We start from the raw sequence: 22,152 nt of genomic DNA, 5'->3' as shown, positions 1-22,152 counted from the left end.
ATTCGATGTTCTACAAAATTTTTATGAATTTAATTTGAAAGAAAATGGTGCTAAATGTTTTAAAATCAGTTGAAAAATAACAAAGTTATGTGTACTTAACTGCAGGTCATTTTTTATAACTCGAAAATTCGCCTTCAACACGCTTGCGCCACCTCTAAATGTTAATATTTTTGGCTCAGATTTTGAGGTTTCTCTTGTAATGTGATTTGAATTCAGTAGAGCACACGAATTTCTGGTTTTGAGAACTTTTGAAAAATAAGCCGCACCCTACTGAACACAGACCCCTCTGTGCAGTCCTTAGGCTCCTGTCCAGCAACTCCTATCCCTACCTCCTCGTGGTACGAGCAACCTTAGGAAGATCGGGTAGCAAACCCCGGTGGGAACTTTGGTCGTACGCTGACAGGAAGGAAGCGGTTTGCTCCTGCAAACCTGGAGCGTTTGTACTCCATGTTAGGAGCGGTTCACAACAGCGTCTGTTCCCCATGTCATGGGCGGCTGATCATCGTCCGCGTGCTCTAAGCTAAACTGTGCACTATGGCCCTCTGAACATTTAGGGGGAATGGTCCTCCGGAAATCTAGGGGGTTGGTGTCATTCATGTGGATCTTGGGATTCCAATGTGAATGTTCAAATATAAGAATTTATCCGTTGTTTTCTTATTATAACGTGCTCTATCTTTGATTCTAGTATGGATCGTAGAACTCTATTGTGGAACTTGGGCCTCCAGGGACAATCCTGGTATTTCAGTGTAAATCTTTTAAGTCCAGTGTGGATATTGTTATTGTAATTCAAATGTTGATCCTAGGATTCCAGTGTGGATACTGGGATGCCAGTGTAGATCCTTAGATTCCAATGTGGGTACTGGGATTCCAATGTGTATCCTGATATTGCAGTGTAGATCCATTTTTTCAGCGCAGCAATAAAGATTCCAGCATAGATCCTGTGACACTATAGTGGATTGTGGTATTTCAGTGTGGATCCTTAGATTCCAGTGTGAATTTTGGGATTGTGGTGTGGATCCAGGAATTCCAGTGTAAATCCTAGGATTCCAATGTGGATCTTGAGATAACAAGAAGAATCCTCGTTTTTAAGTCTGGATCTTGGGATTGTAGTGAGGTTCCTGTGTTTCAAATCTGGATCCTGAGATGCCAGTGTGGATCCAGTTATTGCAGTGCAGATACAAATATTCCAATGATGATTCTGGGACACCAGTGTTGATTGTGGTATTTAAGTGTGAATCTTTGGATTCCATTGTGGATCTTGGATTGTAGTGTGGATGCTAGGACTTCATCATGAATTTCGAGATTTCAGAATGGATCATATTTTTTTTTCAGTTTTATACCTTTGATTTTGATATGGATTGTAAGATTTCAGTGTGAATCCGGGTAATTCAGTGTGAATTTTTTGATTCCAGTGTGAATCTTGGGGGTTGAATTGTGGTCACCGGTGTTCAAATGTGGATATTGAGATTCCAGTGTGGATCTAGTTTTTCCAATGAAGATTCAAAGATTCCATTGTGGATTTTGGAATTCCAGTGTAGATCCTATTTTCCAAGTAAAGATCCAGAGATTCTTGTGTGAAGCTAGGAATACCATTGTGAATTGTGGTATATCAGTGTGGACCTTCGGATTTCAGTGTGGATCTTGAGATTGTAGTGTAGATTCTAGGATTTTACAGTAAGTCCTTGAAATCTAGACTGGATCTTGAAATTACAGTAAGGATCAAGATCAGGATTTCAGTATGGATCTCGAAATTTATGCAATATGGGTATTTTTGGAACGGAACGAGTAGTTGCCAGAAATGATGTCCGACACTATTTTGGAATCCAAGATGGCAACTTCCGGTCTGTGTCATGTGAAACTCATGCAATATGGATATTTTTTAGCATTTTTTTTTTAGTGTGTACCTTGTTGATGTACATGGGTTTCAAATGTGGATCCTAGTATTTCAGGATAGATATTTTGATTCCAGTGTGGGTCTTGGAATTATAGTGCGGTTTCTGTGACTCAAATGTAGTTCTTGAGATTCCAATATGGATGCTGGGATTCCAGTGATGATCCTGAGACTCTAGTGTTGGCCCTGCGATTCCAGTGTAAATCATGGGTTTCCTTTGTGGATCTTTTGATTCCTGAGCGGATCTTGGGATTCCAGTGAGGATTCTGGGATCCCAGTGTAGATTCTGTGATTACAAGGAATAGTAAGTTCTTTTGGAACATCCTATGCAAAATTAAGTGGGAATTCTTCTGATTTCTTGTTAAAATTCTATGAATGGCTGTGAGTCCTATGGAAATCGTGTGAGAATACATTGAAATTTTAGATATATGGTGTCTTTTGCAGAATTTCTACATATTTTTCAGATATTTTTTTCAGTCATGTGAACCCACATGATTTACGAGATCAGAATACAAACTTTTTTACTGACACATTTAGGCCTGTATAATATTCTACAGTATTTTATAACAACCTTTTTGGAGCAACTTTGCCGAAGAACCCAAATTTATAACTCTTTTGGTTCGCGAGTTATGATTTTTTTTATCAAATAAGTTACATTACTTACAGTTATTCCGGTTGTTCTAGCAAATATCTCTTTTTTCGCTTTCCTCGCTATATAAAATTGCGAGTAATTTTCGTATAACAAATTATCAAGAAAAAACTTTTTTTTAGGACCACCCTAAATTATTTGTTCAAAAAATTATAACTCGCGAACCATAATAGATAGATATTTGGATTGTACCCCGTTTGGCATAAAGTCGATTGGCATAATGGTCATTTGGCATAATAGCCGTTTGGCACAATGGTCAGTTGGCATAACGGCCGTTTGGTATAATAATTGACTTAAAATAAATATCGGCATTTTTAAGCTTTTACCGAGATCAACCCCACCAAGCCAATAGCAACAAATTTTGGTAGGTTCTAAGCAAGCGTGGTGTTCGTTCAGAGATTTTCCAAGCTAATAATTTCAAAAATTATTGTGACATTAGAGAGCATTACTAAATAAAACTCGTGACGGGTCTCTACATCTCAGAACATAGAGTGTCTTTGAGCTTGTTGGGTTATACACATTTGAAAACAGTTAATTGGCAAAGAAAGCTCGCAGTTATTCATCAAGGGAACGCTCATAGAATGTTTCGCTGCAGATCAAGCTCTGTCCCATTTTGGACGTAACACTAGATAAAAGAATGGATTATTTTTGCAAAATATCAAATGCTGTAATTCAAAGATTTATCAATGCGACTTAATGTAAAAATATACGAGAGCAGATTATTTTTCGTTTAAAATGTTTGAGGCTCTAACGCAAAAAAATCTTTTCACAGCATAGTTCAAATGAACAACACATTTTTAAAAGAAAATATTTGTGGCAAAATTTTTCAACGGTTCAATATAAATTCTAATTTTGGTATCGAAAATATCGTTTATTACGAGAGAACGAAAAATTTGTGATTGAAATAATATTTTTTTTCCAGCATATCTCGGAAGAAGATCACGTGTTTGTCCTAAAAAAGTATATGTTCAATATTGGAGGTTCTAAAGTAATTATCATTCTAACAACACATCTGGTTAGAATTGATAAAACAGCAAAATATGAAAATGGGCCACATTTAGCTTTACTAAATAATAAAATTTAAAACAGTACAAATTTAAAGAACGTCCTATTTTTAAAAGAAGGCAAAATTAACTACTAAACCAATAGAAGAATGGACGCCAAAAATCGTTCAGAATCATCGAAGTGATCGTGCTACTTTTCCTGGAATGCTATTTCTCCAAATGACTGGTTTCCTCGAAAAGTAGTGACAAGAAAGAACGATGAACAGTCAAAAGAAAGAATTATCCTGTCATTCTCGGCTATACACATGTTGGCAAAAATGCTGATGACAGTAAAACTCGAAAGAACCGCCAATTGAATGAAGAAGGGTGCATATTAGATGGCTAGTTCGTTCACCACCCTGATATGTATAAAGCTACGAAAATTATGAGTGCTAAAAACTTTTCGGGGAAGTGGGCTAGTCGGGGAAACGGGATATTCAGGGAACTGGCATTCGGGGAAACGACATTCGGGGAAAAGTAGCTCAACCCATCGAAGTAGCTGCAGTAATTGATTTCTCTTTTCGCTGGTAATTTGAGCAGATGAATGTTGTCGATTGCCGCCCTTTTGCCAGTTGGAAACAAAAAAATACTTAAAAATATAGCTCCACAGAACAGCGTATGCATAAAAGAAGGAGAAATTTCTTGAAATTTAAATCAACAGTTTTCATACCTATAATTATGGATACATCATATTTAGAAAAAAAAAAAAACAATTAAAAGAAGGGTTAATTTGTGCTAAATATATAAAAATCTTCAGTGCAAAAAATTTGTTCCAATAGCGAAACTAAAAAAAAGAATTAATATTTGAAAGCAGGAAAATTTCTGGATAAAAAATAAAATACTATTGGCAATAACTTTCCTAATATGCTTAAATTTATTCAAGAGTGAATGGTTGTTGAATAAAGTGTCATAGTAGTGTAGATTTTGTATCAATTGACTCCAAATCAAGCCAAATATCATCCGAAAGATTCAATAGAAACGTGAAAACGGAAAATTGAGAAATTCTTGGTTTCAGACTCATTATGCCAAACGACCATTATGCCAAACGACTTTATGCCAAATGACCATTATGCCAAACGACTTTATGCCAAATGACCTACCACCAGAAGTTTGAGTTATTCGGCAAAGTTGTTCCAAATCAATTGTTCTAAAGCATTTTAGAACAGTATGTAGACCTAAATGTGGTAGCCAAAAAGTTTGTATTATGATTTCTTGAACCATGAGAGCCACCCTTATTTCTGATTATTGAAAAAAATGTCTAAACAATATGTAGAAACTTAGTTAACGACACCATATATCAACATTTTTATCTTTCTAGATATGGGTTTGGGACCAATGTGCAGTGTAGTTGTTATAATATCCAAACACACCCTGTGTCCCTTCTTTAGTTATGCTGACATGTTCTTACTGTTGCATTATGCTTGCCTCAACATCTTGTCACTCTTTAATGCGCCATATCACCTTCATAAACTTTCGAAAATAATCAAGTCTTTCTAATTTTTTAAACATTTTGCATGTATATGGCTCACCGTTTACTGTACCAAATTTTGACCGTAGATTTCCATTCAAATGACGGTTTTTGCATTATCTTTTCATATTGCAACACTCCAGAAAGAATCAGGTGATAATAATGAATGTGAAATAATTCTGGCGTTAATGGATTAACAACGTACGGTACCGACGGCCGCCTCGGTGTGACCTAGAACGGCCTAAGCAACCGGATCGCAACTGCATACTAGCAGCACCTCGTGGCTGCATTACCGTAAGAGGATGCGTTGGATGAAGCTCCTCTTGAGAGGACTTCTGGGGTATAGTGAAAGCAGCCTTCAACAATGCAGTTGAGAGCTGTACGTCGGGTACGTGGGACGGAGTCGACGGAACGATTGGTTCAACGTGGAATATAGGCAGATGCTGGAGGAAAAGAATGCAGCATGGACGATCATGCTACAGCAACGAAATCGGCAGAACGTGGAACGTTATAGACGGAAAGAGCAAAAGTAGACCCGCCTTTTCGGAAGAAAAAAAATCGCCTGGAGAAGACGGAGTGCGAGGAGATGGAACAGCTGTGCCGGTCTCAAGAAACACGTAAGTTCTATCAGAAGCGTAACGGCTTCGTGCCGCGAGCCGAGATGTGCAGGGATAAGGATGAGAGGATGAGGTGATCGAAAGGTGGAAGCAACACTTCGACGAACACCTGAATTGCGCTGAGAGCACATGCAATGAAGGACGGGACAACGGAGGAAATACCTTCCCCAGTACTGTGGGCGATGCAAACCAACCAGCCCCCACTTGTTGGCCATTTGTTTGCACCGGCTGATAGACACAATGAAGGGGTAATATGCCCCATCTACAAGAAAGGCAACAATTTAGATTGTGAGAACTTTCGAGTGATCACCGTTCTAAATGCGGCCTACAAATTATTATCCCAGATCATCTTCTGTCGTCTGCCACCTGTAGTAAACAAGTTCGTGGAAAGTTATCAAGCCGGCATCGTTGACAGCCGATCGACAATAGACCAGATCTTTACTGTACGGCAAATACTCAAAAAATGTCGTGAATACCAGGTACTAACACTCCGCAAGTTCCATTCATATTGAAAAGAAAATTTATATCTTGAAACAAAATCGTTCCACCAGATAACAACACCAGTCACCCATTCAAGTAAACCCATCCCTGTTCATTGTTTTCATATGCATCCACATTGCTTACAGCGTACATTTATAAATATTTACACCCTCATTTCCCAAGCGGTACAACTCGATGTCGCCAGAGCTTCCGTGGATGGCACTGTTGCCATGTATACATGTGTGCAAAAAACCAGATCCGTTACCAAACAGACACCGCACTTCAAAGTCAACCCTTTTTCCTTTGGGATGCACCGAATTCCACATCAAGGATCATCGCGCAAGGTTTATTATTTTGGGAAGGTTCAACGAGTCAATCAGTGTGGGTGTGTGCTTTCGCCAAACCTGGAAACTCGCTCCGTTGCGTACTGTGGTTCGAGCAGTGAACAAACAAACAGCAAATCAAACACCATGTTCGAAGCAACAGAAGCAAATACGTCCAAATGCTAAGAAACACGGAACATAGTTAATTCGGAAGCGTTCTCGAGTTTACATTAAGGAATATAAACAAAAACAGCAACATGCACACAGAAGCAAACATCAAGGCAGAGAGTCAATAAATAGCTATGAAAGCATTCATGTCGGTAGTCGATTATTGACTCGAACCTACGAACAATGGTTTTCAAAAGATGATGGAGACGCATCGTCATTCACCTGAGCGGAAAACAAAATTACCCCACCCGCCCACTGTTCGCGCTGCTTGCTTGAACCGAGTTCTCGAGCACTTGTCTTGCATCGAAGACAACGGAGAAAATTGACTTCCTTTGCGCATGGCATGAATCGCTTGAAGTTTTGGAAATTCCTCATCATCTCTCGACCGTGTTGCTGAAACCCACAGCATCCCACCACCAGCGTCTGAAGGCACTGACACAAATTGGCACCGAAGCGCAATCGGCACATTCTTCTGCTCCCGAGCCATTCGCTCGTCGTCTGGGAAATTACTCGGACGTTGGTCGGCGCACTGTGGTGGGCCCCTCGTACAAAAGTCGGACAAAAAATCAACAATTGAGTAAATGGAAACCGAATTTAGTATTGTACGATGACCCTGGAGGGATCGGTTTTGCTTTTTACTGGTTATTGAGCAAAAATATTACTGCACAATCAACAAGCATTTCGCGAAATACTATTTATACTATAAATAAGCTATTGTTTTCTCTTTTGATTGCCGGCATTCAAAAGATTAATTTGAAAACGCTTAAACAACAAATATTTATGGTCTATCGCCAGCTTTCCAGGCGAATCCTGACAATATACCTTCCCCAACCTCCAACTCCGTAGCACTTATGAGGGTGTCGCTGAGTCGGTGGCCTCTCATTAAGTAAGTGCTACATCAACATTTCCTTCCCCTATCCCAAGTTACGGTAAAGATGGGCGTGGCCGGGAATAGCGATATTCATGCTTTTAGTATTCTTGTTTATGATTTGAACAAGGTATACTCCCCTGCCTTGTTCTTGAAAGTAGTCAGGATGAGATTATTAAAAAGAAACATGAATGTTGCTAGTATCCAATCTACGAAGTATACCGTAACTACGCTAACGCTAACGCTAACCGAATTTAGTATTGTACCACTTAATTCCACTCGAGTTTGTATCCTTTCACAGATACGCGAATTTCGGTCTAAACTGTAAGGCCGTCTTCTGTGTCGAGTACTAGTTGAGTCGATATTTGGTTTTCATTTTTTTTCATTCATTCAAATTTTGACAACAATTCTTGCCGTTTTGTCCACGTTTCCACCACTGTGCGGCGCACCCGTGCACCGATGCACCGCATCAGCCATCCCGAGGTCAGACGATGGATGAATAATGGAAACGAAAAGCTGTTCATTAAAATTTCACCTGACGACGACGACGACGGAGCGCCAAGAGGATTTGCTTGTCGCGTTCCTGCCGAGGAAATGATTTCGCGCCATCTACGATGGGACACTCCGTGCCGTTATTTTACGGCACAGAATAATCGTTTAATGAAATTTCATCGCCTGCTAATTATCACGTGTCATTTCATCTAGTGTCGCATTTGCATCACATTCAAATGTTTCAGATTTTTTTATCTCAGTAACCATGGAGATCTGCAACTCAGCTGAGAGAACGATTCCTTCAATTCCAACACCGCCTGCTCGCTCAAACGCCCGCCAAACTGAACCGCCGCGTCGAGGTTATGTTTATGATGATCGATTTTCCCATTAAGCCATAAAAAGGCAAGCATAAACAGAGACAGGGCGCACTTCGGCTGTGGCTGGCTCAAAAAGAGACCAAAGTTAGGATGAAACAGAAAAAAAAACAACCGAAATCACCCAAAAACTTTTTGGCGGCTTCCCGGGGTGGTCGATTTTCCGCTCAGCTGCACTTGGCTTGCTCGCGATTCCGCGGAAGTGCTGTCTAGGAGGAGGTCACTGACTCCTTAGGAGCAATCGTACAAAGTTGGAAACAAAGTTTTGTTGGTACTCACCAGGATTGGGATATGTTTCGCTGGAGTACGGCCGCAGACCGGGGGTGTTGTAGGTATCGTAGCTGGATTGAAGTGAAGGTGCATCCGCCGTTACGCCCCGGGATCGCTCGGTGGAGGCGATGTACGCGTCCGGTTCGTACTTTGGGTAGTAGGGGTGCTGTTTTTGGTGGGGTGATAGAAAAATAAATTATTATGTTGCAAAGTTAGATTGAATTTCGTGGTTGCCTATTGAATTCCCTTTTTCGTTGAAGAAACGGTTATGAAACTCGTTTTATATTATTATAAATGAAATACAGCTGCAAAAAATAAGCTTTTTAATCGAACTTACAGTTCCATTATGACATAGAGCTCTAAGATAACTCATGGCCCAAAACGAAACGAAAATCATGAGATTGCAATCACATGGTATCGTTCAAATATCTGAACAGAGACTACTTGGAACTAAGTGCTATAAACATTGAATTTCTCATTTTCACACATAATAAAACTATTTTTTTCACAATACTCTTGTTCTTGCGGTAATCTTGAACCGCTTACAACGGACCTAATATAGTGGATAGAACACACGCCTCTCACGCCGAGGACCTGGGATCGAATCCCATCCCCGAAATAGTCACTGACAAAAAAAAGTTATAGTGTCGTCCTTCGGAAGGGGAGAAAAGCCGTTGGTTCTGAGATGAACTAGCCCAGGGCTAAAAATCTCGCTAATAAAGACATAAAAAAAATCATTCTTAAGTCAACTCGCAGTCCTAATCCACTTATGATGCGTCCTCACTCAGCTCTCGACTTATTTATGAACCACTCGCGTCCATTTCGCTCTCAACCAATGATGGAAATCATCTGTCGTGCTCGCGAATGAACGAAGCTAAAGTAATTCGTGAGCGTCTCCGGAGCTGTTCAGAGTCAATTGCGATTTTGAAATAAACAAAAAAAAAGCTGTTTACCCTCCAAGATCTCTGGTGTTCAAGGGTTTGACTACAAATTTGTACTACACTTTTTTATATTAAATTTACAGGAGGGATTATTAGAGAATGTTTAAAACTACTAATTGAACTTTAACACTTCACTTTTTGCAAAAAATAAAATACTATAATCACTAGTAAGGCAAATACCTTTAAACTCCAATATGTGTTGCTTATCTTGACAGATAGGCCTATTTCGTCTGCGACTTACAGACTTCTTCAGTGTAGAGTGCTCTCGAGTGCTTTTGCTTAGCAATTTATCTATATCTAGTCAAAAGTGAGCCAATACTGATTTTAAGGGACTTTTTTAGATGATTAGAGAGTTAGTAAAAAACATATTAAAAATGAGTCAAGAGTCAGGTGAGACGATAGTGAGCCAAATATGAATCAACATTTAGTCTAGAAAGTCTGGGGTGGGTCTAGAATGCGTTATTTCTAGACTCACTTCAGACTCCCTCGACTAACTGTTAACTCATATTTGGCTCACTGTCGCCCACCTGGCTCTTGACTCATTTTCAATATGTTTTTTTCTAACTCTCTAATCATCAGTCCTTTCAAATCACACTCGGCTCACTTTTGACCAGGGCTGGAAATGGTAATAGTAGTAGGCTTGAATTTCGCGAAACTCACGTAGTTCTTCTCACTACAGTAGTTTAAAATCGTGAATTTTATCAAGTAGCATGGATTTGCTAAATCATTAGTGTCATCGAAGACTGTAAATGCAGAAAATGCAGCGGGGAATAGAACATTTTTCTACAGTAATTTTGGGTTGCCCTTAGCAACGGGTGTTTTGCCACTTTCAAGGCACTTTGCCTACATCAGCGATAGGTGTGTGTTTCACTGGCTTCGCTGACTATGATTTGCTACGCTTGCCTACTTGAGTGTGCATCTCATGAATTTTCCAACTCTGCTCTTAACTAGTTATAAATCATATTTGAACTCACCCTGGACCCATTCTAGATTCTACGTCTCCATTCACTCGACATCAATCTCGACCTTTTTCAGCACATTCTCGACTTACTCTTAACATAATATCGACATACTCTCGGCTGATTCTCTGTTCATGCCTAAAATAGCCTAAACTTATTCTAAACTACTTGTCCCTCTGATTTTAGTCCCGATGCACCTTTACACTAGATTCACTATTGGCTCAATCTCGGGTCAATAGGGTAAGTATTCGTCACCTCAAAAAAAAATGTTTATTTTAAATCAATCGTATAAGGGGCTATCGCTGTTCTCATTTTTTCTTGAAAGTTCAGAAAATTTTACGTATACTGTCAAATTTTCAGCGATGTATATTTTTTAGTTTTTGAGATATATTTTTTTGAAAATAAAAAATCAGTCATTTTTTATCGGCACACACTGTAGGACTCAGCGCATTAGATTTGTAATGTTTAAAAAATATTATAACTTTTGAACAGCTTAACCGATTTCCAATCTTTTTGTATGGAATGAAAGCTTAAAATTTCAACTATTCAGACAAAATTGAAAAATCTGATAAAAATATGTTTAAACGTGAAAAAATATAAAAATTTCTATTTTTTTTTAGAAATTTTCATATATTTTAATGTGAAAATTTTTTGTTCAATGTTTTCTATTTTTTTCTATTTTTTCTAAAAAGTTGAGACCTGAAGCTTCCATTCCATAAAAAATGATTGGAAATCGGTTGAGCTGTTCAAAAGTTATGATTTTTTTTTAAACATTACAAATCTAATGCGCTGAGATCTACAGTGTGTGCCGATAAAAAATGACTGATTTTTTATTTTCAAAAAAATATATCTCAAAAACTAAAAAACATACATCGCATAAAAATTGACAGTTTACGTAAAATTTTCTGAACTTTTAAGAAAAAATGAGAGCAACAATAGCACCTTTGGTCCCGAGGCCTTCAAAACACAAAAAAACGGAAACTATTGAGTTTTTTCATCTAAAAACACAATTTTTGTGAAATTTTATATTTTTTCCCGAAAAGTCAAAATCTTTAGCCTTCATTTCGTCCAAAAAGATTGAAAATCGGTCGAACGGTTCAAAAGTTATAATTTTTTTAAAAATAAAAATTTTGCAAAATCGCGATTTTTCTGGTCACCCTATTTTGGAAATGGTCTTCTTCTTCTTCTTCTTCTTCTTCTTCTTCTTCTTCTTCTTCTTCTTCTTCTTCTTCTTCTTCTTCTTCTTCTTCTTCTTCTTCTTCTTCTTCTTCTTCTTCTTCTTCTTCTTCTTCTTCTTCTTCTTCTTCTTCTTGGCATTAACGTCCCCACTGGGACAGAGCCGGCTACTCTGCTTAGTGTTCTTATGACCACTTCCACAGTTATTAACTGAGAGCTTTCTTTGCCTAAGTTGCCATTTTCGCATTCGTATATCGTGTGGCAGGTGCGATGATACTCTATGCCCAGGGAAGTCAAGGAAATTTCCATTACGAAAAGATCCTGGACCGACCGGGAATTGAACCCAGACACCTTCAGCATGGCTTTGCTTTGTAGCCGCGGACTCTAACCCCTCGGCTAAGGAAGGCCCCTGGAAATGGTCAGCCTAATCAAAAAATCCAAAAATACCTGTATCCTTATTTTGGATAAGGAACAAAATAGCAAATTTTCACGGAATTCGGAGACCCACTAGATCGGGTTTTCATGGAATGGCTGCACATATAAATCAATTGGCTGATTTTATATATCTTTAGCAAGATTCATTCATTCACGCCTTCATGTAAATTCTGAGTAGTTGTAAAAGTAATATTTAAAAAAAAATACAAGTCACTTTTAGATCCTTGAAGCAAGCTTCAATTGGTCAGTGTTAAGACAGAACAGATTAGGTAATGTTGTGACTTTGTAAAGATAAGTCAAGGATTCCGACAACTGTTTAGATGCTATATAAAAAAAAGACAACATGTTAATGCCTCCAGTGGACGATTTGCCCTTTGATCCTTCAAATGGCAAATCGTCCACTGGAGGCATTAACATGTTGGAGGCATTAACATTAACAGCACCACACTAGACAACGGATTAGCATGCAATGCCCAGTGGCACAGTCGAAATACATTTCTGACGAAAAGTTTTCCGAACTGAAGCGGGAATCGAACCCACACTCCTTGACTCGATGCGGCTAAATGCTTGATAACACTAACCAAACAGCCACGAAGCCCACAAGTTTATGAATAATAGAAATAAAAATAAATTATTTCGGTACAAATTTTTCATAAAATGGATTAGTTCCAATACTTTAAGAAAACCATGCCATTGCTTTCGTCGATAGATAGCTAGCCAAACAAGCAAAGCAAATGGAAACTGATTTTGATCATACCTTAATCTAATCATATTTTTATCACATTAGAGTTGAGATCAAAATGTATTCTAATACAAACAAATTATAACGGAAAATGACATTATTGATAACGAGTTCTGACTATTACTAGTACAGTCAACTCTCCATATCTCGATATTGAAGGGGCCATCGAGTTAGGGAGGCATCGAGTTATATTACACAAAACCTGAGACGAGACTCGCGAAGACGGTCTTCTTTTTCTGTGATTGCTGAGTTTTTTTCTTATTCCACTTTGTGTTTATACCAATTATGCGCATGCTGTTTAAACTCGCACATGAACCTCTCGGCAAAAAATGATTGAATTTGCATCACATCGAATCATAAATAGTCGTTTGAGTGAAATTTCATGCCAGCAAACGTAGCAGACATTAGAAATAATTAATTTTCTGTTTAGATTTATCAGCAACTTTGGAAAAAACTGCTCCGCCGACTGAGGATTTTAATAACAGTTTACTTTGAACACAATACTTTTCACTTTTTAAGCCATAAAAACGGTGGGCTGCATTTGACGTTTCGTGAGAGGGGAATCTGGGCTGCATATGACGTTGATATTTTTCCTCTTCGCGAGTCTCTCTCAGCACAAAACCAGTGCATATGCGATCCAAGGGACCATCGGGGTAGCCATGAAAACCAACTTTTACTATGGTTCTCTAACTCTATATCGTGATACGGAATATCAAGTAAGGGAGAGTTAAGTGTAATATCAAACTAATGACGTTAATTTCGAACTAATGTAACGAGAGAGCTTACTGTCTTCCAAAGCCCTCAAAAAAACATTTTTATAAGAAATACAGAACATTGGAACAAGTTACTCTACCTATACAGTGTTGTTTCTATTTTATCAAGGTTACTTTCTGACAAAAATTGTTATCTCGATCTCTCCTAATGATTACAAATCGAATACAACTGAATCTAGAACAGTTAACTGTTAAATTATTATTTATTATTACAGTTAAATTTATGAGAGCACCGTGGCATAAAAGGTTCTCAAAATATACATTCTGTAGAGTTTGAAATGTGTTTGAAACACAGCATGATAAAACCACAACGTCATAGTAAAGCCAAGTCTTCCCAAATAATATATACGTATATCTGATTTGCTTCTTTCTTGTTCAAGGCTCAGTTGTCTATCACGCTTAGAGAAGACAAACTCCATTTGATGTTTGGCATTGTTTCTTGCACAACTAAAACAACGTGAAACAGTGAAAGAAATCCTCCCAGAAGGACGATTTTTAATGATTCGAAATCGAAATATGGAACCAAGTCCAAAATAGTTTACACTACCCACCATAAGAATGGAATCGAATCACCTAGTATTGCAATACCCCAGTTGAATATTGCAGATCCCCCAGAAATTTTAGCATCACTTGAAACTATAATGTTTATGATGCAGTATCTCGAAATCTTTACTTTCTACAATGTTGCGGTCTTCAGCAAAGCTGCTCATAAGCCTCATGGCGTTCATTAGGTGAAATTTTCAATGCATAATTTTGCCGCAACGTGGCGCTAGCGTGCATAAAATTTAGTCATATTTTAGCAAGCTCTAACTCATGATCCCGCGTCTTCAGCAAAGTTGCTCAGAAGCTTGACATCAATTTGATGCAGCACTGTTTGGGTAATAATTTTGCCGCTTCGTGGCGTTAATGTGCACGTACATTTGGCCATACTCCAGTAGACTCTAGCTCAAAATCCTGGCCACCTAGAAGTTCGTGTCTTCACAAGTTTCATGAGCTAGAGTCTACTGGAATATGACAAAATTTGCATGCACAAATGCGGCACGTAATAAAGAAACTGCTAACCAAACAATCATTGCTTTGATAAATTTTCGTGGAATTGGACTTTAATGTTTAAATATGATTTAACATAGTTATAGTATAATTACATTATTTTTTTCGACACCCACACCATAAAACTTGATAAAAATAAGTTTGAAATAAATTTCACGTTAGCTGGTTTTTGCTTCAAACCAGTTTCGAACGCAAGGTTATCAATTTTTATAAGTAAAAAATAGTTGAACTGAGCCATTTTTTCTGAAATATCTGACTACAGAATGAAAATAAAAATAATTCATTACTAACGCGGATGTGTTGGTGAGCCATTTTTCGGGAATCCAGTACCTGAGTATTAAAGTACGTTGAGGATCATGAGCTAGAGCCTGCTAGAACATGACTGAATTTAATACTCACTAGCGCCACGTAGCGGCAAAATTGCTGACCAAACAGTGCTGTCTCAAATTGCTTTCAAGCTTCCGAACAACTTTGCTGAAGACATGAACTTTCTAGCTGGCCAAGATCATGAGTTTGAGTCTACTGGAATATGGCCAAATAACATGCACACTAGCAATTAGCAGCAAAATCGTGCGTGTAAAATTTTACCTAATGAGCTTCACAAGACTGCTGAACAACTTTGCTGAAGACCGCAACTTTGTAGAAAGTAAGGATACCGAGATACTGCATAATAAATATCATAATTTTCAGGTGATGTTAAACTTTTCGGGGTGCTGCAATATTCAACTGAGGTGTTGCAAAATTAGGTGATGTGATTCCATACTTATGGTAGGTAGTATGTATGGCCAAACTTGTTGACTGTTGCTTGAATATTGAAATACTGGCCAAAAATTTTGAACTTTTAGTAAATGTTGGGCAAGTTACAATATTTTGGTTGAATAATTGTGCGTTACAAATTTCTAGGACCAAAGAGACGAGACTTACGCCGAAGATGCGTCCAAAATGTATTTCTCAGAGATCTCAGAAATCACTGGTTAGAGACAAACAAATTAGATAATTTTACAAGCTAAAATTTGATTTAAAAAAGTAACTAATATATCACTTTCTCTCGTCGAATTTGGAAAATGATTTCCAAAGTCTATGCCAACATCCAAAAATAACGTAATGCTTAAGAGTTTTGAAAAGACACAGATCCACAGAGTATTTTTCGAAAACCTCATATGAAAACCGTGACATTCCTGGGCCCTCGTAGCTCAGAAATCAAAAGGATTTTATTTTTGGCTAACAAGAAGAACCATAGCACACGTATCAGGAAATGATAACTTTTTAAATATTTGAAATATTGGTTTGTGTGAAAATCTATCAATGTCTAAGTCTCATTCATTGAGCAATATTGGTTTTTGTTGCATTCTGTTGGTTTTTACTTAAATCATCGCCAAGGAACATCTAAGTGGTTCTAATTTCACTCTTAAGCTGTTGTTTCATACGTTAGATGGAAAAGAAAACACGATTTTGAAAACGATGAACGAAAAATACACATGAAAGCAATAAGAAGTATCATAAATTAATTATTGCCAAAATCGGTAATCCAAACAGAAAAAAATTGATAGAAATTTTTTTGAACAAAATTGTATAACCAAAAGCTTTTTTTCAGTAACATTAACAGAGCCTAAATTGTATGTTATAAAATTATATATTACATAAAACATATTAATTCACTTCACCATGAGGGTTTTCGCAGAGCTATGCTGCCGTGAAACGCAAGCCAGTCCCATCTGTAAAAAGTATCAATGCCTACTGTTACAAGCTCGAAGTTTACAAGCGAATTTTCCAAAATAATTAATTATTCAAAAAAATCAGTAAACTGTAATATGTTTCAATCCAAATGAAACTTTTATTTCTTTGAATTTCCGATAAAAATATGAATATAATCAAAACCACGATTCTCATTAATGTTACACGGTGGAGAAATCTGTACTTGAGTAGTGTGTGATCCTTTGACAGTGACGCTTGCTCCTGCGGGGGCGGGTGAAGCGGTCAGACAGGATCAATCTTGTTAAGCGCAGAGTGCAGTGGGGGGAAGAAAAGTGGCGTGATCCGCGAGATAATTTAGTAGTGTGTGATCCTTTGACCGTGACGCTTGCTCCTGCGGGGGCGGGTTAAGCGATCATGTTATGCGCGCAGTGCAGTGAAAAAGTGGCGGTAAGCTCAGTGTGGCGACGAAAAAAAAAAAGAGCATTACATCCAGGTAAAATCGTTCATTACTATTATTTACTCACCTATTACCATTTGAAACTAAATACGTGCCAGGGTCGAAAATTTAATTTTCGATTCGGGAAGTGTAAAAACATTTCATATATTCATTGATATCTGGGTGTTTTTATGCGGGGCTTACTGTATATGAAAATGACCTCAGAATGTGTGTGTATTTACTGCCATTCTTGAAATGGGTCGTTGGAATTTCAGTAGAGCTATCACCTTTCATCTCCCGGGCTAAAATTGTCTGCAGATATAAAGATATCGAAGGGTATCAAATATACATGCATACAATTTTCTTCCATAAAAGCACTGCCGGTCAGTGGGAGATGGATTGTATATACACACACACACACACGGTGGAGAAATCTGTACTGGGACCAAAGTGCGGTTACTTTCCAAGATGGCATAATCCGACTTGTTTTTTTTTTTATTTTATTAAACAAAATTTGTTGTCTCGTTAGTCCAGCTGAATAATCGTAGAAAGATATATTGAAATTGATTGATCATAATTGAAAAGAAAATACACATAGGACTGACTGGCGATTCACGGCAGCATGGAGCATGATACTGGTAACTACAGTCAAACCTCCATGGGTCAATATCTGAAGGTACCATCGACTCATGGAACAAAAATGCTACGCAAAGTTGATTGAAGGGACCATTACCATGATTACCATGAAATTTTGTTTTCAGTATGGTTCCATGAGTTGATATCAAGTCGTGGAATATCGTTTCATGGAGCTTTCACTGTAGATAATTTGAAATAGTGCAACTTTAGACTATGTTTCGGCCAATTTGTTTGAAACAAAAACCACACAGAAAGTTAATTATGTATATTTTCAAGTAGTTCTCTGCCCTAAGGAATACTGTAAGATCACTGAACGAAATTCTTGCACTTCCAGGCAAATAAATGCTGGATTCAATTAGGGATTATACCTTAGAATTTTGATGAACCAATATTTTAGAAAGTCAATAGATAATGAAAATTTTCAGCACAAAATGCGATTCTAAAGTGATAAACTCGCCAATGGCGAAAATCCACTATAATAACATAAGGATAATATGTTATTTTGCGAAGTAGTTCAATTTGAAAAGACTAACCAAAAATCAAAAAAAAAAATAGATCCTGGCCTTTTGAAAATTATCTAAAGTTTAAAAAAATTGAAAGAGGAAAACCAAAATTTTACTGATTAATTGCGAAAAAGCTCTAAATAATGCTATGCAGTTTAAAAGCGTGCACATTTTTAGTTTAGGAATCACTAGTCCAATTTAAAATCAAGTTACTCAAAATTTTGAAAACATTCTCAATCAAGAGAATGTTTTCGAAAATTTCTGAAGGACTGATTTGGAAGAAATGAGAACTATTATTTGAAAAAAAAATAAAATATGAAAGTACCTCTAGCGATGATGGCATTTTAAAATCCTCATCAAAAACATCAATAGAGTAGCTTATCATTCTTGGTTGATTTATTTAACAAATGTTCTCAATTTAGTTTTACCAAATTAGGATGATAGTGCTGCATAACACAGAACACCTAGGTAGAAAAAAAAAGAATGCAATGTTCGAAATGAGACTAATAAAGGAATTGAAAAAATGCCTAATCATTCTCATGACATGCTCTGTTTGGTAGACAATTATTTGATTATCAAGTAGTTGAATAGTAACAAATCCAAATAAGAGTGATGTAGTAAATTGTTTCAATTTTTTGTCGATACAACTGCAGAGAATATTTTGGCCCAAACAAACCAACTAAAAGCATAGATTAGCTCTTCAGGTTGTTCTCCCAGAAGTCAGATTTAGTTGTTGCTCAACGGATGCTCAATGTAAGAATCAACATGCGGATCATTGATTAAATCAGTCTGATGTTCGAATCTCTGATTTTCGTAAAAATAGAACTAGCTCATAATCAAACCAGAAAGTGAATGCAAGCTTGACGATCAGAAGGTAAACAATCAAACCTAAACAGGTGATTGGATTAAGATAAACTTCTAATAAATTATTCATAACAATTTTGCATATATTATTCCGATGAACACATCACTGTCACGGCGCAAAAAAGAAACGAAACCACATCTCGTTTACGTAACACTAACGAATCACTTTAATGCGACGAACCACTTCGCCGCAGAGGATCACGAAATCCTTCCGCGTATGCTTCAAGGACCCCACGATCATCATCGGACTAATTAACGAATCTCAACCCCGAACAGAGAGCAAGAGAGAGGGAATTCAATAGGGCTTAGCGCAAGAGAAGAAGCAAAAAAGCACTCACTGGCTGAAAGTTGGCATCGGTCGGGTAGCCCGGGTAGTACATCGGCTTGATGTCGGCCCCCAGGCCGTACGGGTACTGCGGATGGTAGGCCGAGTCGGCCCCCGAGTCGTAACCCCACGGATACGAGTGCCTCAGGCGGGACGAATCCGTTTCGAACGCTGGACGTTTTGCTGGTATATGAATAGGGCCTAAGGTTAATGTCCGTATAACGAGAGGTGGGATTTCGGTGGGGTTTAAAATTGGATAATTAAAAAGAGTTTTTTTTTTCGATTTTGTGGTTTTAGGTTAGGAACGAAGAAGAAGAAGAAGTAGGGGGTTACGAAACATAAGGAGAAAGTAAAGGAAACCTTAACAAGCTGAGTTAGTCCAATGCACTCGCAAACACCGTTTTGAGGATGAGATAGAAGGTTGGGTAGAAATGTTCCAAAATGTGATTAGTAGGAGGATAGATAGAGAGTGAAACAAACTCAACAAATGAAAGGGGGTTTGATCATTACCTGAAGGTTGTGAGCTCACACTGGCAGGTGATTCGCTGGCCGTTGAAGGAGCCACGATCTGCGTTTGGGAGGACACGACCGAGCTGTTCTGTGGACCAGTGCTGGAGGAATTAGTCTGCTGGGATGGGGCTTGGGGTGGCACCTGAGGGGGTGCCTGCTGCTGCTGTTGTTGCTGTGCCTGTTGTGCTGCGGCCTGTTGTTGGGCCTGCTGCTGTTGTTGCTGCTGTACGATATGGTTTGTGCTGTGGGTGGTATTCTGTAGGGACGGTGGACTCCTTCCTCCAACACCTGTGTGGCCTCCGGTGGGGTCCTCGTACATGGCAGCACCGGCTGTGTGCACTGAATGGGAGTGTTGCCCCCACCAGGCCCCGGCAGCAGCGTGCGACCCTGCCGTGACATCGTGGGGATCGTGATATATTGCGCACGCCAGGTCAGAGGTGTGATGTGGATGGTTTAGCAAAGTGATCGTAATTTTTGCGGATTTTTTTAAACGGTTCCAAAGAAAATATCGATCCCCGTTTGGGATTCGGTCCGATTCACGTTCAGTTCAACGCACAACGCAGTTCACCCAAACCCGCACACGGATGCGATTTATTGCCACCGGAGTTCGAGTTCGAGTTCACAAATCACACGCAACAATCACAATTTGTGTTTAATTTCGATACGCCAATCATAAATCAATCGATCAGCATTAAGCACCGTTGTATACAAACACACAGTTGTTGATGTTTTATGTTTTTGTTCCACACATCAACCATAGATTTTAATGATTTTATTTTATTTTTATTGTTATCATTTTATGACACGATGATTCACGGTATGCAGCGGCGCGCCGTTGATGACGTCGAAACGACAGGTTGATCACAAATCGTTGGCGGGCGAGATGAGTTTTATGATGCGATTGCAGTGAGTGGGAAAAAGAAAAAAAAAACACAAAAATTTTCAACCTGTTCCTGGTTACTTATTTTTTTGGTCACACTCAAAACTGTACAGATTCAAGTTTCTTTTTCATATTGCACTTGTCATGATAAGGATTTTTTCAACTCTCACAAGGAGATCATATTTCGACACTTGTCATTCGAGAGATCACTTAATTAAAATCACTTGCACTGATTCAGCGATCGAGCCGCTGATCGACGAGAAAACCCGTCAAGATCCCCGAAATGGATTCGAAACCCCGAAGCGGAGAATTCGTGTAAATGCAATCGAGACTCGAAATCGGCAAAGATGACGAAGACGGCGACGACTACGACGACGACTGTGACGACGACGAAGACACGGTCAAGACGAGTGGCAGAAACCACGACGTTTTCCCTCACGCTCTTACGATAAACTAATGTCAGGAAACCTCCGCGACGTTCCGCGCGCGCTCTGGCACACCGGACACTCGTTTGCTCTAACTTTTGTGTGTGCGGCAGTGACGAAAATCCACACTATCTCACGTGAGCGCGAAAAGACCCGCCGAGATGTCTTCAGTAGTGTGTCTTAACTTGGAGAGGTTCAACCTTACACTGAAAACAAATCTTAGAATGTTGAACAACAGTCGATCCGTCCCGTCTCTCGTGTGGTGTGGTATCTGTTCTCTGTTCCGTACGAGCCGCGCGCATTGTACACGACGGACTTGTGGACCTGTGAGAAAGCCAAGGCGAGCCATCGGCAAGGGGATAGTGCGATCCGAGGGGTATGCAACACACAGCGAGAGAGAGCCCAATAAAGAGGAAAACACTGTGTAACTATGCCTGTAGTACACACGTTCTCTTTTGTGAATAGCATCATATTCCTACGTCCCTGTTGTGCTTTTCCTTATGCTCACACTGCCATCCCACTCGACATTCGTATACAACCACCCCATACAAACTATAGCATGAGCATAGCAGGCGGCCGCGCGCGAGAGCATACGACCCACCGAACTCGCGACGATGAGAGAAACCCGCCGCTAGGTACGCGTGCGCTCTCTTGCGGTTCTCCTGTCCCGTGTACGTATACGAAACCGCGATAATCCGCAGCCTGTACAGCGTATACAGTGTTCGAACACACCATATCAACCGATTCCTTCATTACATTGTGTTCATTGTGAGAAAAGCGCGAGGCCCGCTGCTCCCCACAAGGGCCATCTTGCGACCGGGATCCGAACTATCTCCAGCTCCGTAGAAACCATTCTAAGCTCTTCGATTGTCTCGATTCGCCCCACGTAAGCGAAAGAATCGCGCCCTCATCAAATATAGTTGCTGATACTTTTTAATTTTTCGTCACATTCCACGCAGAGCCGTGAGCCCCTTCAACGATTATAATTTATGGTCGCTGTAATTAATGCAATAATCATAAAATAATCGTCTCATAAAAGCAACGCACACACAGGCACACACGTTTGCGAGTCGGTATTCCCGGAATCACAAGGACCGAAGTTTGCATTCCTGCAGTTCCTATTCCTACCTACGATGATGACGACAGGCGACGACGGTGA

The 22,152-nt window shown here is 39.0% G+C and overlaps 1 protein-coding gene across 3 annotated transcripts in view; it reads right to left on the bottom strand.

The window, feature by feature from the left end:
• Positions 1–22,152, bottom strand: part of LOC5572615 (homeobox protein abdominal-B) — a 171,395-nt gene that overhangs the window by 24,509 nt on the left and 124,734 nt on the right. Inside the window, exons 4-6 of one of the 3 annotated variants that reach the window (XM_021838492.1) lie at positions 19,689–20,075; positions 19,192–19,379; positions 8,653–8,809 (exon numbers count right to left, since the gene is read on the bottom strand). In XM_021838492.1, coding sequence (XP_021694184.1) covers positions 8,653–8,809; positions 19,192–19,379; positions 19,689–20,075 — 732 coding nt within the window. Of the gene's footprint in view, positions 1–8,652; positions 8,810–19,191; positions 19,380–19,688; positions 21,209–22,152 lie in introns of those variants that run through there. The other 2 variants (XM_021838493.1, XM_021838495.1) reach the window with 2 other exon arrangements.

The sequence above is a fragment of the Aedes aegypti genome, chromosome 1 (assembly GCF_002204515.2).
Source record: "Aedes aegypti strain LVP_AGWG chromosome 1, AaegL5.0 Primary Assembly, whole genome shotgun sequence".
NCBI lineage: Eukaryota > Metazoa > Arthropoda > Insecta > Diptera > Culicidae > Aedes > Aedes aegypti.
Note: the sequence above shows the minus strand (reverse complement) of the source record. Positions and strands in the feature narration are given on the sequence as shown.